The sequence below is a fragment of the Scylla paramamosain genome, chromosome 24 (genome assembly GCF_035594125.1).
Source record: "Scylla paramamosain isolate STU-SP2022 chromosome 24, ASM3559412v1, whole genome shotgun sequence".
NCBI lineage: Eukaryota > Metazoa > Arthropoda > Malacostraca > Decapoda > Portunidae > Scylla > Scylla paramamosain.
Genome location: NC_087174.1, coordinates 12633653 through 12652821, shown reverse-complemented (window position 1 = coordinate 12652821; position 19169 = coordinate 12633653). Strand labels below are relative to the sequence as shown.

Genomic DNA, 19169 nt, shown 5'->3' with positions numbered 1-19169 from the left:
ATTTAACCTTATTATTTTACATTTTTGTGTTGTTTTTATGTTGAACTAAAAACAAAGTACAATAAATACCAGTTATATATATATATATATATATATATATATATATATATATATATATATATATATATATATATATATATATATATATATATATATATATATATATAACATATTTACAATTGCACATTTATATTCATTATATTAGATTATATTTTATCCAAAGAAATGTTACTTTCACACAATGATATATTCTCAACTCATGCATTATATTAGTAGGATTAATACTATTATGATATACACAAACTTGAATTCTCTACTCACATATTGGGCACTTGTCCCTCATTCTGAAAAAAATAACATGAATTATATATTACATATATAGAACCAACATCAGTTTTAAACATGCACACACAATTCTACATACTAAGATATTAGGGAAAAATTAACTTCCTCAGATATAAATTTCACAACACACTTTTCCCTGAGTAAAATAAGTCAAACATTTAGGATCTCAACACTGATAACCCATTCCCTCAGCAGACACAACACCAACACCCACCCAGGAAGACACAATGCCAACACTCACAACACTAACTGATACACAACCAGTTAATGTTCTGGAAGATAGATTAACATCTGCACCAAAGAGAGCTAAAAAACACATACTTTTTGAAGATGAAGACAAGCTTGCTCTGCATAAAGTGTCTGAACCAACACCTAAATACATGGAGCCAACACCTGAACATGAAAAGCCAACACAAATTCTCAAACACTCAAAAACAACACTTACTCCAGAACACACAGAACCATTACCCACTCATGGACACAAAAAACGAACACCTATTAGTGAAGACGCAAAACCAACACCAGCACCCAAACACACAAAACCAACACTTATTTCTGAGCACACAAAACCAACACCTATTCCAAAACACACTACACCAGCAACACATGAACCAGAGCCATTCCTTTTATTAGATGAAGATAGGATGATACCAATTCACAAAAAATCTGATGAGAAAAACAAAAAATCGGCATCATTTAAGGGCAGACCATCACTGCCACTGATGCAGGTTGATAAAACAAAGCCAAAACACATTGACCAAACACAAATTGTAACAGATGAGGAAAAATTTAACTTAGAATCAGATCAGGAACAGCCACCGCCAAAATTGTTTGAGGAAACACGCACACCATCACCCTTTGTGGAAAAACCTACACCATCATCTAAAGAAAGGCAGTCACCATCAGTTGAGCAAATAGCAACACTAATTAAGGAAATACCAATACCAGTTCAGGATACACTAGTGACAGTGCCAGTTAGAGGAAGAACAGCACCAGATCAAGAAACATCAGAAATAGCATTAGTTCAGGAGACATCAAAAACAACACCAGTGCAGGTGACATCAGAATCAACACTAATCCAGGAAAAACCAGTGACAGAGCTAGGTAGAAGAAAAATAACACCAGATCAGGAGAAACCAGAAACAACACCAATTCAGGAGACACCACAAATAATACTAGATGAGGATAGACTAGAAGTAATACCAATCCAGGAGACACCAGAAATAACACCAGTTGAGGATACACTAGACATAATACCAGCTAAAGAGACACCAGTTGACAAGACACCAGTATCAACATCAAATAAGAAAAAACTAACACTAGAAACAACACCAGTTAGGGGAAAACCAACAGCAGTAAAAAAGACACCATTATCAACACCATTTGAGGAGACACAAGAAACAATATCAGTCAGGGAAAAATCAACACTAGTTGAGGAGACAGCAAAAGCAACACCAGTTCAGGAGACTCCAGTTAGGGGAAAATCAACACCAATTGATGAGACACCAGTATCAACACCATTTTTGGGAAAACCATCTCCAGTTGAGGAGACACCACTAGCATTACTATTAAGGGAGAAACCAACACCAGTTGAAGAGACACCAGCAACAACACCAGTTAAAGAAAAAACAATACCAGGTAAAGAGACCCCAATATCAACACCAGTCAGGAAGCCACTAGTATCAACATCAGTTAGGGGAAAACCTACACCAGTTGAGGAGACACCAGTGTCAGTACCAGTTGAGGAGACACCAGTGTCAATATCAGTTGAGGAGACACCAGAAACAATACCAGTTGAGGAAACACCAACATCAGTACCAGTCAGAAAAAAGCTAACATCAGTTGAGGAAACATCAATATCAACACCAGTTAGGGAAAAACCAACACCAGTTGAGAAGACACCAACAAAACCAATTCACCAAACTCCAGAAACAATTTCAATTAAAACAAAACCAACATCAGTTAAGGAAACCCCAACAATAACACCAGCTGAGGAGACACCAGAAACAACAACATTTCAGGAAACACTAGAAACAACACTAGGTAAGGGAAAACCAACATCAAATAAGGAGACACTAGTAAATATGCCACTTCAGGAGATGTTAAGTTTATCACCAATTAGGGAAAAATCAACACCAGTTCAGAAAAAAACAACAATAACACAAGTAAAGAGAAAACCATCACCATTTGATGAAACACGAGTATCAGCACAAGATCAGAAAACAACATTATTTAAGGAAACACTAATAACAACACAAGTTAAGGAAACACCAGTATCAACATCCGTTCAGGAAATGACACAAGTTAAGGAGGCAACATCAGTTGAAGAAACTCAAGGAACAACACCAGTTCATGAGATGCCAGGTTCACCACTAGTCAGGGAAAAACAAACACCATTTGAGGAGACATCACAATCAACACTAGTTCAGGAGATACCAGTAATAATATCAGTCAGGAAAAAATCATCAGTTGATGAGACACCAGTATCAACATCAATTCAGGAGTCACCAGGATCAGCACCAATTAAGGAAAAACTATTTCATGTTGAGGAGACAACAGCAACAACACCAACAATGAGAAAGCAAACATCAGTTGATAAGACACCAGGAGCAACACCAGATGATAAGATACCAGAAATAACACCAGTTGAGGAGACACCAGAAACATCACCAAAGGAAAAACTAACACCAGTTGATAAGACAACAACAACAACACCAGTCTGGGAGAAACCAACACCAGTTGATAAGACATCAGCAACAACACCAGTTAGGGAGACACCAGCATCAGCACTTGTCCAGGAGACAACAGCACCAGTTAGGGAGACACTAGCATCAACACCTGTCCAGAAAACAGCACCAGTTCAGGAGATACTAGCAACAACACCATTTAATGGGAAAACAACCCAAAGACCAGTTCAGGAAATACCAGTAGAGGAAACATTACCAATAACAGCAGTTAGGAGTATGCAAGCACCATGTGATGAAACACCATTTCAGGAGACACAAGTGGCAACACCACTTATGATAAAGTCAGCTCCAGTTGAGGAGACATCAACATTTACACCAGATATTGTGAAACCAACTCCTACACCAGTTCAGGAAACACCAGCAACACCAATATCAGTAGAGGAAACATCAGCAGTAATTCTAGTTAGAAAACCAACACCACTATCATCACCAGTTCAAGAGACATCAGAAACAATACCAAGGGGAAAACCAACACCAGTTAAAGGAAAACCAACACCAGTTGAAGAAACACCAGAAACAACATTAGTCATGGGAAAACCAACACCAGTTCAGGAGACACCAGAAACAACACTATTTAGGAAAAAACAAACTCATAGACTACTAGTTAAGGAAACACCAGTAAAGGAAACATTAGCAAAAACACCAGTTAGGAGAAAACAAACACCATTTGAGGAGACACCCATTCAGGAGACACCAACATCAATTATGGGAAAACCAGCACCAATTGAGGAGACACCAACAACACCCTTTATTGAAAAATCAGCACCAGTTCAGGAGACACCAGTATTACCAGTTCAAGAGACGCCACCAATAACACTAATTCAGGAGGCATCAACACCAGTTATGGGAAAACTAGCACCAGTTCAGGAGACACCAACAACACCAATTATTGGAAAACTAGCACTAGTTCATGAGACACCAACAACACCAGTTCATGAGACACCACCAACAACAATACCAGTTCAGGAGATACCAACAACAACACCATTTCAGGAGACACCGACAACAACACCAGTTCAGGAGACAATAGCAACAATACCAGTAATGGGAAAACCATTATCAGTTGAGGAGACACCAACAGTTAAGGAGAAACAAACATCTAGGCTAGTTCAGGAAATACCGGCAACACCAACACCAGTAGAAGAAATATCACCAGTAACTCAAGTTAGAAAACAAACACCATATGATGAGATACTGGTATCAACATCAGTTCAGGAGATACAAGCAACAACACCAGTTAGGGGAAAGCTAACACCAGTTCAGGAGACACCAATATCAGCATCTGTTAAGGACATAACACCAGTTAGAGAGACACCTATACAAACACCAGTTGAGGAAACACCAACAACTTCACCAGTTATAGAGAAACCAACTCATAGGTTAGTTGAGGAAACACCAGCAACAGCACCAGTTAAGGGAAAACTAACAACACTAGTTCAGGAGACACCAATATTAACACCAGTTCAAGAAGAAACAGCACCAATGTCAATTAGGAAAAAACAAACACCAGTTGAGGAGACACCAGAAACAACACCAATTAGAGGAAAACCATCACTTGAAACAGAGAAAGATAAAAAGAGAACAAAGCCTGGATCCAAGACAGAGAAACTCATCCCTGAATATACAGATGAAGTTGCTGAGTATGAGCATTGTGAGTCTTCTAAGGTTGATGCAGAAGTTACACAGACAGAAGAGATTAAACCACATATAGATATAATACACACACTTTCTCTTGACAAGCCAAAGGTGATGTCTAGGGAAACAAAGGCACTTTCATTAATTGAAGAGAAACCCCAAACTAGTCAAATAGAGGAAAAACCACTAGTAGATAAAACACACACACTTTCTCTTTACAAGTTGAAGGCAACACCTAGAGAAGTAGAGGCACTTACACTAGTTGAGGAGAAACCCAGAACAAGTAAAGTGGAAGAAAAGCTAATATCTGAAGCAGGGAAGGACAAGAAGATGCCCAGACCTAAACCTAAATCAAAACTCAAAGCACAGACACTTATTGCAGAACACAAAGAGGAGGAAGAAGAGGAGAATGCTCAGGTACCTCACAATGAACACCCAGATGGCACAATAAAAGAGACACAAGGGACAGAAACATTTACACTTTTAACAACTCCTATTTGTGATGAACCCAAACATGAATCCCAAATATCACAAGATAAACAAACACCAGACAAAGACAACAAAGACAAGCAAACTGTAAAACTAAAAGATTCAGAACCATCACTAAAATTAGACAAAGACAGACAACAACCACCATCTCTTTTAGTTGAGGAACAAATGGCTCCTGTTGGACATAAACAAACACAGCTTGAGGAAACAGAACCAAAAACCAAGGGAGACAAAAAGACTCATAAACTCAAAAGACATACACTTTTCACAGAACACACAGAGGAGCTTACTGTTGAGAATTTCCAGACTTCTTTTGTTGAAGAAACAGTTCAAGTTACTAAGGTAGAGGAAACAAAAGAGACATTTGAAACAGCCATTAGCCATACTGTGGATACACTCAGATTTGAAGTACAAAAAATACAGGATAAACCATTACATTGGAAGGACAAACCAACAACAACTTTAACAGACTCACAAGCAGCACCAAAATTAATCAGATTCAGGCAACCAGCATCTCACTCACAGGAGGAAAAACCCTCTCCAGTTGAAAGCAAGATAACACCTGCTGCCAAAGAACCAAAACATGGTCAAAAAACAGGAGATAAAATTACACTTGAACCCACCACAAGGAAACATGTCCAGGAAGATACAATTGAGTTTAGTGAGGTTGAACAGAAAGGCAATGTAGTTATACAAAGAGAAAAAATTCAACCACAGTTATTTAAAAAACAAGCAGTGCTCACACATGAATCAGTTACAGCTCCTGTAGAGACTGCCACACTAACTCCAGTTATAGACAAATCAACAGCAAGTGAAGCTCAGGAGAAACCAACACAAAAGACAGAGGAAGACAGACAGATGTCCAAACCTAGGCATAAAACAAAGACACCTGCCACAAAACATGGAGATGACGATAAGGATTCTCATACTCTTCATGTTAAAATAACCAAAGATGCAGTTATGTATAAAAAGGATGCAACAGCTATTCCTGATAAACCAGAACTTAAAATATCAATATCAGAGGATAAATTAAGACCAGAAGTTGTTGAGGAGAAATCAACATTGCATCCCAAACACTCATTGATTGAAATGGAAGAAGATAAAAAGACATTAAAATCTAAGAAATTTATCCCTGAATATACTAAGGAAATCCTTCAGCATGAGGTTTATGAGTCTCCTAAAGCTGAAGAAACAGATGCTACAATTACACTGGTAGAAGAAACTAAACCACAGCTAGGTAAAACACACACACATCCTCTTTACACACCAGAGACAGCACCTAAAGAAACATCAACATGTCCAGCACTTGAGGAGAGATCCAAAGGTGGCCAAGTAGAAGAGAAACCAACACCAGAAACAGGGAAAGGCAAAATGACACTCAAACCTAAATCTAAATCTGCCATAGAACACACAGAGGAGAAGGATTCTCAGACATTAAAATCCAAGAAATTTATCACTGAATATACTGAAAAAGTCTCTGAGCATGAGGTTTATGAGTCTCCTAAAACTGAGGAAACAGATGCAACAATTACACTGGTAGAAGAAACTAAACCACACATAAGTAAAACACACACACATCCTCTTTACACACCAGACACAACTCCTAAGGAAACATCAACACCACCATCACTTGAGGAGAAACCCAAACCTGGTCAGGTGGAGGAGAAACCAATACCAAAAGCAGAGAAAGACAAAAAGACACTCAAACCTAAACTTGCTACAGAGCATACAGAGGAGGATTCTTGGACTCCTCATGCTGAAAAAAGAGATGTTACTTATACCCAGGAATTTGTGATGCATGATAAACCCACACATGAAACACAGAGACTTGAAGAAAAAACAATACCTGATAAAGACAAAGCAACTCAAAGAGACTCAACACCAGCATCCAAACTCACTGAAGATAAACAAGTAACATCTCTTTTTGCCAAGGAAGCACAGACTCCAGTTGAATATAAACCAACAACACCTTCTAAAGAATCAGAACCAACACAAAAAACAGAGGAAGAAACAAAGACATTCAAACCTAGATTCATAGCCATCAAACATTTCACTTTTGATAGAGAGAGGATCACTGAATGTGAAGTGTATGAAATCCCCAAGGTAGAACATGCAAAGATAACAGTCACACAAATGGAAACTAAAGAACAGGCAACACACACACTAAGGGAAACACTGATGGCAACTCTCTCACAACCAGAGACAGGACCAAAGACAGGTGAAGAGAAGGAGTTTCTTACCCCCAAACCTGAAACCAAGCCAACCCCAGTTACCAAACACATTGATATTAGTAGCTTTGAACAGACAGATACTTCACTTAGTCCTCCTCAAATGATAGCATCAGTCAGAGATAGAGAGTCATCCCCTCTTTTAGTTCAGGAAGACATAGCAACACCACATCCCACATGGTCACAACAAACACCACACATACAGGAATACAAAAAGATTATCAGATTGAAACACAAAACTAAGCCTAAAACAAAGGAGATTGAGTCAACACTAACACCTCAGGATAAGTCACAAATAACACAAACACAACCTGAAGAGACACCGAAACCAACATGTAAACCAGCTAAAGATAAATCTAAAATAGAAGATGCCAAACCAACACTAATACCTCAAGATAAGTCACAGATAACATGTACATCACCTAAAGATACTCTGAAACCAACACCTAAACCAGCTAAAGGTAAACCTTACCCAACACCTGATTCATTCCCAGAAACATTTACATCATCTCCAAAAACACAAACATATGAAGACACAGATAAATATAAGCCTCAACCTGAAGAGAAGCAGGTACATATCCTAATAGAGACAGAACCAGAGTCAGAAACAGTCACACCAGCTCCAAAAACATATAGGTCAGAAACACAGACACATGAAAACACAAAAACACTTAAACCACAACCAGAAGAAAAACGGGAACATGGTCCAGTAGAGTCAGAGCCAGAGCTAACATGTAAGATAGAGGAAGGCAGAGAGACAGTTACATATGAACATGAACCAAAGGTAGAGAAAACTATTGCTGAAAATACAAAGGTCACAAAAAAAGTTTCTGGGGTTCCTGAAGATGAGCAAGCACGTATTAAACTTTTGCAGGATAGAAGATTTGAAGGACTAGAAACACAGTTAACATTAGCTATTAAAAAACTAAAGCCAACATTTATCAAGAAACCCACATTAACACAAAGTCTAGAACAACCACAACCAACACCAGTATTAGCCAGATACAAACTGAAACCCATGCGAAAGCAAAAACAAGTTGAACAAACACAGATTGAGAGACGAACAGTTCCCAAAGAGCCCACATCAGTAGAGACAGAAGACACGAAGATAGTCAGATGTGTCCCTAAGACAAGGAAAACTATCACAAAATACACACACGATAGCACAGAAGAGTTGTCTTCTAAAACTTCTGAAATTGAACACACTGGCTCTACACTTACACATATTGAAGAATTATCACCTACACTAGCACTAGATGAGACACACTCAATACCAACACTAACAGAACACAAAACAAAACCAACACTAAAATCACCCAAAGATGAACAACAATCTACACCTCTTTCAGTTGAGAAAAAACCTACTGCAATTGAGGAAACACCCAAAGAGACACTGCCAACACCAAAGCCAAAGAAAGACAAAGAGACATGGAAACCCACACACAAAACTAAGCCACAAACAGAGGAAATTTCCACTACACCCACAGAAGCTCATATTGTTGAAGATATTAAGGAGGACAAACATGAAACACACCCAACACCCACTGATGAAAAACCTACACCTGAAACACAACAAACACACCCAACACCTGCTGATAAAAGGCTTACATCTGAAACACATGAAACATACCCAACACTCACTGATGAAGAACCTACTCCTAAAACACCCAAAATGCAGCCAACACCTATTGATGAAGAACATACACCTGAAACACATACCACATCTGCTGATGAGGAACCTACACCTGAAATACCTGAAACACATGAAACATTGCCAAAGACAGACAAACACAAAAGATTTAGGCCAAAAATGCAACCCAAAACAGCGGAAACTGTCCAGGAACATCCAAAGCTCACTGAGGAGGTTTATAGGGCCCATGAGGATGACCATACAGAAGTTACACTCACACAGATTAGAAAGACTGAAGAACAAATACACAAAACACAACCAACTCCTATCTGTGACAAACAAAAACCCACAACACCAACCAAAGATGAGATTAAACTAGTTAGAGATGAACAAGTAACAATACCTCTCTCACCAACAGTTAAAGACAAACCAGCACTTGTTCCAAAGACAGGCAAAGACAAAAAGACATGCAAACCCATAGCAAAAGACAAACCAATGGCAGAGAAATTGACCACAGATGTAGAACAGGAAACACAAGATAAGGTTTCTGAGCCATCATTAGCTGAATACACTAAAGTTATAGATAAACTAACTGAAGACTTGACAAAGGTTCATGAGACGCAATCAGCACCTTCTCTAGAGGAAAAACCAACACCAACACCTCTTACACAACAGAGAGAGCTGACACCCAAGACAGGGAAAGAGGAACCTATATTTAAACCCAAAGGCAAACCTAAAAGTAGGAAGAGAATCCCTGAACACACAGAGTTTCCTGAGATTCCTATAATTGAAGCAACAGATGTTACACAAGTTGAGGAAGTTACACAGGGAATAACTGACAAACAGCTGACAAACACCCATGACAAACCAAAACCAACACCTACATATAAACCAACACCAGCTCTAACATCAGTTTCAGAGGAGCCACAACCAACACTTACTAAGGAGAAACAAAAAGTGCCAAAATTAATCACAGATGAACAAAAACCAACACCAACACCATCTCCTGAAGAGCTACAACCAACAACAGACAAACAAAAACCAACAACAACACTAGAATCAGTCACAAATGAACAAAAACCAACATCAGAATCAGTCACAGATGAACAAAAACCAACACCAGAATCAGTCACAGATGAACAAAAACCAACACCAGAATCAATCACAGATGAACAAAAACCAAAACCAGAATCAGTCACAGATAAACAAAAACCAACACCAACACCAAAATCAGCCACAGGTGAACAAAAACCATCACCAACACCAGAATCAATCACAGATAAACAAAAATCAACACCAACACCAGAATCAATCACAGATGAACAAAAACCAACACCAACACCAGAATCAGTCACAGATGAACAAAAATCAACACCAACACCAGAATCAATCACAGATGAACAAAAACCAACACCAACACCAAAATCAGTCACAGATGACCAAAAACCAACACCAACACCAGAATCAGTCACAGATAAACAAAAACCAACACCAACACCAGAAACAGTCACAGTTGAACAAAGATTACCATCAACACCAACCAGATATAGACCAAAACCAACACCAGAATCAATCCCAGATGAACCAAAACCAACACCAGAATCAGTCACAGATGAACCAAAATCAACACCAGAATTAGTCACAGATGAACCAAAACTAACACCAGAATTAGTCACAGATGAACAAAAGGTAACACAAACACCAGAAACAATCACAGATGAACAAAAACTAACACCAATACCAGCTCCAGAGGAGCCACAACCAACAACACCAACTAAATATAAGCTAACACTAACACCAGAGAGAACTAGAGACAAACAAAAACTATCACCAACACCAGAAGCTATCACAGATGAACAAAAGTCAACACCAACACCAGCTGCTGAGGAGCCACAACCAAAAACACCAACACCAGAAACAAGTGAACAAAGACCAATACCAGTTTCAGAGCCACAACCAACAACACCAACAAAATATAAACCAAAATCAACATCAGAAACAGTCACACATGAACAAAAACCAACTCCCAAGAAACCACAACCAACACCACCAACCAAACATAAACTAACACCAACAACAATCACAGGTGAACAAAAACCAACACCAGAATCAGTCACAAATGAACAAAAACCAACACCAGAATCAATCACAAATAAACAAAAACCAACACCAATACCAGAATCAGTCACAGATGAACAAAAACCAACACCAACACCAGAATCAGCCACAGATGAACAAAAACCAACACCAACACCAGAATCAGTCACAGATGAACAAAAACCAACACCAGAATCAATCACAAATAAACAAAAACCAACACCAATACCAGAATCAGTCACAGATGAACAAAAACCAACACCAACACCAGAATCAGCCACAGATGAACAAAAACCAACACCAACACCAAAAGCAGTCACAGATGAACAAAAACCAACACCAACACCAGAATCAGTCACAGATGAACAAAAACCAACATCAACACCAGAATCAGTCACAGATGAACAAAAACCAACACAAACACTGGAATCAGTCACAGATGAACAAAAACCAACACCAGAATCAGTCACAGACGAACAAAAACCAACACCAGAATCAGTCACAGATGAACAAAAACCAACACCAACACCAGAATCAGCCACAGATGAACAAAAACCAACACCAACACCAAAAGCAGTCACAGATGAACAAAAACCAACACCAACACCAGAATCAGTCACAGATGAACAAAAACCAACATCAACACCAGAATCAGTCACAGATGAACAAAAACCAACACAAACACTGGAATCAGTCACAGATGAACAAAAACCAACACCAGAATCAGTCACAGACGAACAAAAACCAACACCAGAATCAATCACAGATCAACAAAAATCAACACCAGAATTAATCACAGATGAACAAAAACCAACACCAACACCAGAATCAGTCACAGATGAACAAAAACCAACACCAGAATCAATCACAAATAAACAAAAACCAACACCAATACCAGAATCAGTCACAGATGAACAAAAACCAACACCAACACCAGAATCAGTCACAGATGAACAAAAACCAACACCAACACCAGAATCAATCACATATGAACAAAAACCAACACTAACACCAGAATCAATCACAGATGAACAAAAACCAACACCAATACCAGAATCAATCACAGATGAACAAAAACCAACACCAAAATCAATCACAGATGAACAAAAACCAACACCAACAGCAAAATCAGTCACAGATGAACAAAAACCAACACCAACACCAGAATTAGTCAGAGACAAACAAAAACCAACACCAACACCAGCTCGTGAGGAGCCACAACTAACAACACAAACCAAATATAAAAAGTCAACACCTTTTTCAGCTGATGAAAAACCAACTCCACCTGGAGTCACACCAACACAAATACCAACTCCAGAAGACATACAGCCACCAGTAGAAACAAAGGAAGATACTAAAACCTCCACACCTACTCACAAACCAAAAATAAAACCCAAAACAAAGAGAACAGTCACAAAACACACAAAAGACATACCAGAGGAAGTAGCATCTGAGACTCCCAAGACTAAGGAAATATATGAGGAGACGGATGTTACAGTTACACAGGGTGAAAAGATACATAAAGACATTCCTGAAACACAACCAACACTTGCCCAAGAAACACTAAGAACAAGAGAACAACTAACATCAAAACCAGTCATAGATGAACAAAAGCCAGATAATAAAACACCTGTCAAAGAAACATCACCTGATACAATGCAGCTAATCCCAACATCTAAGTTAGAAAAAGACAAAAAGACACCCAAACCAAAACCCAAAACAAAGAAAACTACTCCTAAACATACACATGAGGTCAGTGAGGAGAAAGAGGAGGAAGAAGAGGTTTTTAAGTCTCCTGAAACAGAACACATAGAAGAAACAGTTACACAGGTTGAGGCTACAAAACAAGTGACACCAACACCTAAGAAACTTACACAGGTTGAGGAAACCAAACAAGCAACACCAATACCTAAAAAACCTACATACGATGAACAACATACACCAGAACTAATCAAAGAGGAACAAAAACCCACACCTCTTACATCTGAGGAGGAATCCACACCTACTCCTGAAGGAGAACAATCAACACTTAAACAGTATGAGCCAACACCCAAAACAGACAAAGACAAAAAGACAGTCAAGCCAAAACACAAACCCAGAACAGAGAAGACTATTACACAGCACACAAAAGAGGTCAGTGAAAGGGATTATGAGGCTCCTAAGGTTGACCAGATAGATATTACAGACTCACACGAGGAGGTTACTGAACAAATAAAAGTACCATCTTCTGACAAACCAGAACTTAAACATGTAGAAATACCAACACCAAAACCAGATAGGGATGAAGAAACACAACTAACAGTATCAGATGAGGATAAACCAGTCTCTACACCTGAAGAGTTAGAACTAACGCCAGAGATAGAGAAAAAGGAAAAGAAAACACCTAAACCTAAACACAAGCCTAAACCCAAAACAAAGAAAATTGTTACAGGTGAAACACAACAGGAAACAAAAGAGGAGGTTCCTGAACTCACACCTACCACACCTACACCAATTAAAGACACGGAAGACCAAATTCCTGAAACACAGCCAACACCAACTCATGAAACACCAAAATCAGTACATATCCTTCAAGAAAAGAATACACCAACACCAGCACCAGAACACCCATACCCACCTCCAACACCATCCAAAGACACACCAGAAGCAACACCAAAACCACATGAAAAACAACCTACATCTCTTTCAGTTGAGGAAAAACCATTGCCTGAAGAGACAAAAACAATAGAACCACAGACTAAGGAAGACAAACCAACACACAAACCCAAACCCAGAATTAATCATAAAACAAAGCAAGGTGTCATTGAATATACAGAAGACACTATGGAGGTTTCAGAAATTCCAGATGTTGAACACACAGATACTACACATACACAAACTGAAAAAGTAGGAGAGGAAAGACCATTAACAGATGGGAAAGAAATACCCAAATCTAGTACAGTTGAGGAGAAATACACACCTGATGAGGAAACACCAACACCTTTTGTAGAACCAGAACCAGCACCTACACCAGACAAAGATAAGAAGACACTGAAATCTAAACACAGACCCAAAACAGGTAAAACAACTACACAGCATATAAAAGATAAAGATAAAACACCTACAGAACCTGAAGAAGTTAAGGAGGAAACTCGTGAAACACAACCAACACCTACCCCCCACAAACCCGAAACATCTTCTCTGGATGAAAAATCTGTACCAACACAAGCTCCAGATGAATCACAGCCAACACCACCCAAACATGAACAGAAGCCAACATTAACACTAACCCAAGACAACACACATGAGACACTCCAGCCAGTGGAAGAAACACCATTAGCACCAAAGTTAGAACCAACACCTAAGCCACAGAAACACAAAAAGACACTCAAACCAACACATGAACACAGACCTGAGAAAACTCAACCCTTAGAAGACATCATTGAGAAACTTCATAAGACACCTAAAGATGAACAGAAAGATGTAATAGTCACACAGATCACAGAGGAGGTTCTCGAAATACACACACCTATAGAAGAACAAAAACCACATCATGTTTCAAAAATACAACCAACACCAGTTGAGGAAACACCAACACCTACTCCCACAGAACCATATACATCACCGAAAATGAACAAAGATAAAAAGACACCTACATATAAATGCAAAACAAAACCAAAAACAAGCAAAACAGACACTGAACACACAGAGGATGTCACTGAAATTCCATTGACATCTAAGATTGATCAAGAAGTAACACATACACAGGCTGAGGACACAGAAGAAATCATTCACTCACATCCCACAGACCAGTCAGAGCAAACACCTATACTACTTCCAGATCAAGAAACACCAACACTTCTTTCAGATGATGACAGACCTACTCCAACTGAAACAACACCCATATATGCACCAGAACAGTCTGAACCAACACCAGAAATACAAGACAAAGAGACACCTAAAACAAAGCCAAAGACAAAATCCAAAAAGAAAATAGTTACAGAACACACAGAAGAAGTCACTGACAAGATAGTTTCTGAAACCCTTAAAGATGAAGAAAGAAGTGTTACAGATACACAGATTAGGGATATCACAGAAGACATACAATTAACACCTGTTCCAGAAAAACCAAAACCAGCAGAAAAACAAATATTTACACTAGTAAAAGATAAACAAACACCCACACCTTCTGTTGAGGAAAAATCAACACTAACCACAAAAGAACCACAGCCAGCACCTACAACACCGGAAGACAAAAAGACACCCAGACCAAAACCCAAACCCAAAACAAAGAAACCTGACACTAAACACACAGAGGAGTTCACTGAGGAGGAAGTTCCTGAGGCTCCTAAAGTAGAAGAAACAGACATTACAATAATACAGATTGAAGAGATTACAGAAGAAGCAGACACACAGACAACACCTTCCCATGAAACACCTAAACTAACACCAGCCACAGATAAACAAAAACCTATTCCTCTTACAGTTCAGGAAAAACACACACCTCCAATAGAAGAAAAGCCAGCCAAATACAAACCCAAAACAATGAAAACACTCACAGAACACATTAAGGAGGAAGTTTCTGAAATTCCTGAGGATGAAGAAACTCAAGTTACAATTACAAACACAGAAAAAATTAAAGAAGTATATGAGACACAGCCAACACCTACACCAAAAACACCAACACTAGCAGAGAAACCAAAACCAGTCAAAGATGAACAAAAACCCACACCTCTTGCAGTTGAGCAGAAATCCACATCTACTCCTGTTGAGGAAAAGCCAATGCCTGTTCCTGAACAGCCAGAACCAACACCCAAAACAGAGGAAGACAAAAAGACACTCAAACTTAAACACAAACCCAAAACAAAGATATCTGTTGCAAAACACACAGAAGTTTCAGAAGTCCCTAACACTGAAGAAACAGAAGTTAAAATTACAAAAATTGAAGAAATTACAGATATAGGTGAGACACAGCCAACACCTACACCTATGAAACCAAAATCAATAGAAAAACCAAAACCAGTTAAAGATGAACAAAAACCCACACCTCATACAGTTGAAGAGAAACCCACACCTACTCCTGTTGAGGAAAAGCCAACACCTGTTCCTGAACTGCCAGAACCTATACCCAAAACAGAGCCTGACAAAAAGACACCAAAACTCAAACACAAACCCAAAACAAAGAAAACTGTCACAGAACACACAAAGAAGGTCACTGAGGATGAGGTTTCTGAAACCCCTAAGGTTGAAGATAAAGATGTTACAGTTACACATATTGAAGAAATTACAGAAATACATGATACACAACCCATACCATCCCCTAAGAAACCAACACCAAAACCAGTCAAAGATGAACAAAAACCCACACCTCTTACAGTTGAGGAGAAACCCACACCTACTCCTGTTGAGGAAAAACCAACACCTGTTACTGAACAGCCAGAAACAACACACAAAACGGAGGAAGATGACAAGACACCCAGACTCAAAAGCAAACCCAAAACAAAGAAAATGGTCACAAAACACACAGAAGAGGTCATTGAAGATGAGGTTTCTAAAACCCCTAAGGTTGAAGATGAAGATGTTACAGTTACACATATTGAAGAAATTACAGAAATACATGATACACAACCTATACCAAAACATAAGAAACCAACATCAAAACCAGTCAAAGATGAACAAAAACCTATACCTCTTACAGTTGAGGAAAAACCCACACCTACTCCTGTTGAGGAAAAACCAGCACCCGTTACTGAACAGCCAGAAACAACACACAAAACAGAAGACAGAAAGACACCAAAACTCAAACACAAACCTAAAACAGAGGAAACTGTCACAGAACACACAGAGAAAGAAATATCTAAAATTCCTGAGGTTAAAGAAACAGAAGTTACAATTACAGAAACTGAAGAAATTAAAGAGGTATACGAGACACAGCCAACACCTACACCTAAGACACCAACACCAGTAATGAAACCAAAACTAGTCAAAGATGAACAAAAACCCACACCTCTTACAGTTGAGGAGAAACCCACACCTACTACTATTGAAGAAAAGCCAACACCTAGTCCTGAACAGTCAGAACCAGTACCCAAAACAGAGGAAGACAAAAAGACACCCAAACTCAAGCACAAACCCAAAACAAAGAAAACTGTCACAGAACACACAGAGGAGGTCGCTGAGGAGGAAGTTTCTGAAACCCCTAAGGTTGAAGAAACAGACATCACAGTCACACAGACTGAAGAAATTAAAGAAGTACATGAGACACAGTTAACACCTAAGAAACCAAAACCAGTAGAAAAACATAAACCACTCAAAGATGAAGAAAAACTCACACCTTTTACAGTTGACACATTTACTCATCTTAAAGAAAAACCAAAACCAGTCAGAGATGAAAAACCCACACCTCTTACTATTGAGGAGAAACCCACACCTACTCCTGTTAAGGAAAAGCCAACACCTGTTGTTGAACAGCCAGAATCAACACCCAAAACAGAGTCCGACAAAAAGACACCAAAACTCAAACCCAAACCCAAAACAAAGAAACCTGTCACAGAACACACAGAGGAGGTCACTGAGGATGACATTTGTGAATTCCCTAAAGTTAAAGATAAAGATGTTACAGTTACACATAGTGAAGAAATTACAAAAGTACATGATACACAACCTATACCAACCCCTAAGAAACCAACACTAAAACCAGTCAAAGATGAACAAAAACCCACACCTCTTACAGTTGAGGAGAAACCCACACCTACTCCTGTTGAGGAAAAGCTAACACCTGTTCCTGAACAACCAGAACCAACACCCAGAACAGAGGAAGACAAAAAGACACCAAAACTCAAACTCAAACCCAAAACAAAGAAACCTATCACAGAACACACAGAGGAGGTCACTGATGAAGAAATTTCTAAAACTCCAAAGGTTAAGGAAGCAGATATTACAGTTACACAGACTGAAGAAATTATAGAAACACATGAAACACCTGTTCCAGAGACACTAAAACTGGAAGAAAAACCAACACCTACTCAAACAAAACAAAAACCAGTCACAAAACCAAAACCAAAACCAGACAAAGATGAACAAAAACCTACACCTTTTACAGTTGAGGAGAAACCCACACCTACTCCTGTAGAGGAAAAGCCAACACCAGTTCCTGAACAGCTTGAACCAACACCCAAAATAGAGGAAGACAAAAAGACACCAAAACTCAAATCCAAACCCAAACCGATGAAACCTGTCACAGAACACACTAAAGAGGAAGTTTCTGAAACCCCTATGGTTGAAGAAACAGATGTTACAGTAACAGAGATTGAAGAAATTCAAGAAATACATGAGACACAACCAGCACATACACCTAAGAAACCAAAACCAGACGAAAAAACAAAACCAAAACCACTCAAAGATGAACAAAAACCCACACCTATTACAGTTGAGGAGAAACCCACACCTACTCCTGTTGAGGAAAAATCAACACCTGTTCCTGAACAGCCAGAACCAACACCCAAAACAAAGGAAGACAAAAAGACACCCAAACCTAAACACAAACCTAAAACAAAGAAACTTGTCACAGAACACACAGAGGAGGTCACTGAGGAGGAAGTCTCTGAAACCCCTAAGGTTGAAGAAACAGATACCACAGTAACAGAGATTGAAGAAATTATAGAAGTACTTGAAACACAACTAACATCTATTCCAGAGAAAACAAAACCAGAGGAAAAACGAAAACTAGTCAAAGATGAACAAAAACCCACACCTCTTACAGTTGAGGAGAAACCCACACTTACTTCTGTTGAGGAAATGCCAACACCTGTTCCTGAAAAGCTAGAACCAACACCCAAAACAGAGGAAGACAAAAAGACACCAAAACTCAAACACAAACCTAAAACAAAGAAACCTATCACAGAACACACAGAGGAGGTCACAGAGGAGGAAGTTTCTGAAACCCCTAGGGTTGAAAAAACAAATATTATAGAGACACAAGTTAAAGAAATGATTGAGGAAATATGTGAAACACAACCA

General features: G+C 38.8%; 2 protein-coding genes across 2 annotated transcripts in view; both read left to right on the top strand.

Moving 5' to 3' along the window:
* The window catches only part of LOC135112913 (titin-like), a 190835-nt gene that overhangs the window by 104388 nt on the left and 67278 nt on the right, over window positions 1–19169 (top strand). The gene's annotated exons all lie outside the window — the stretch shown is intronic.
* Window positions 227–19143, top strand: LOC135112503 (mucin-2-like). Its single transcript, XM_064026918.1, has 2 exons — window positions 227–19067; window positions 19123–19143. Exons 1-2 carry the CDS (start codon window positions 573–575, stop codon window positions 19141–19143), a joined length of 18516 nt encoding a protein of 6171 aa, XP_063882988.1. The 5' UTR covers window positions 227–572.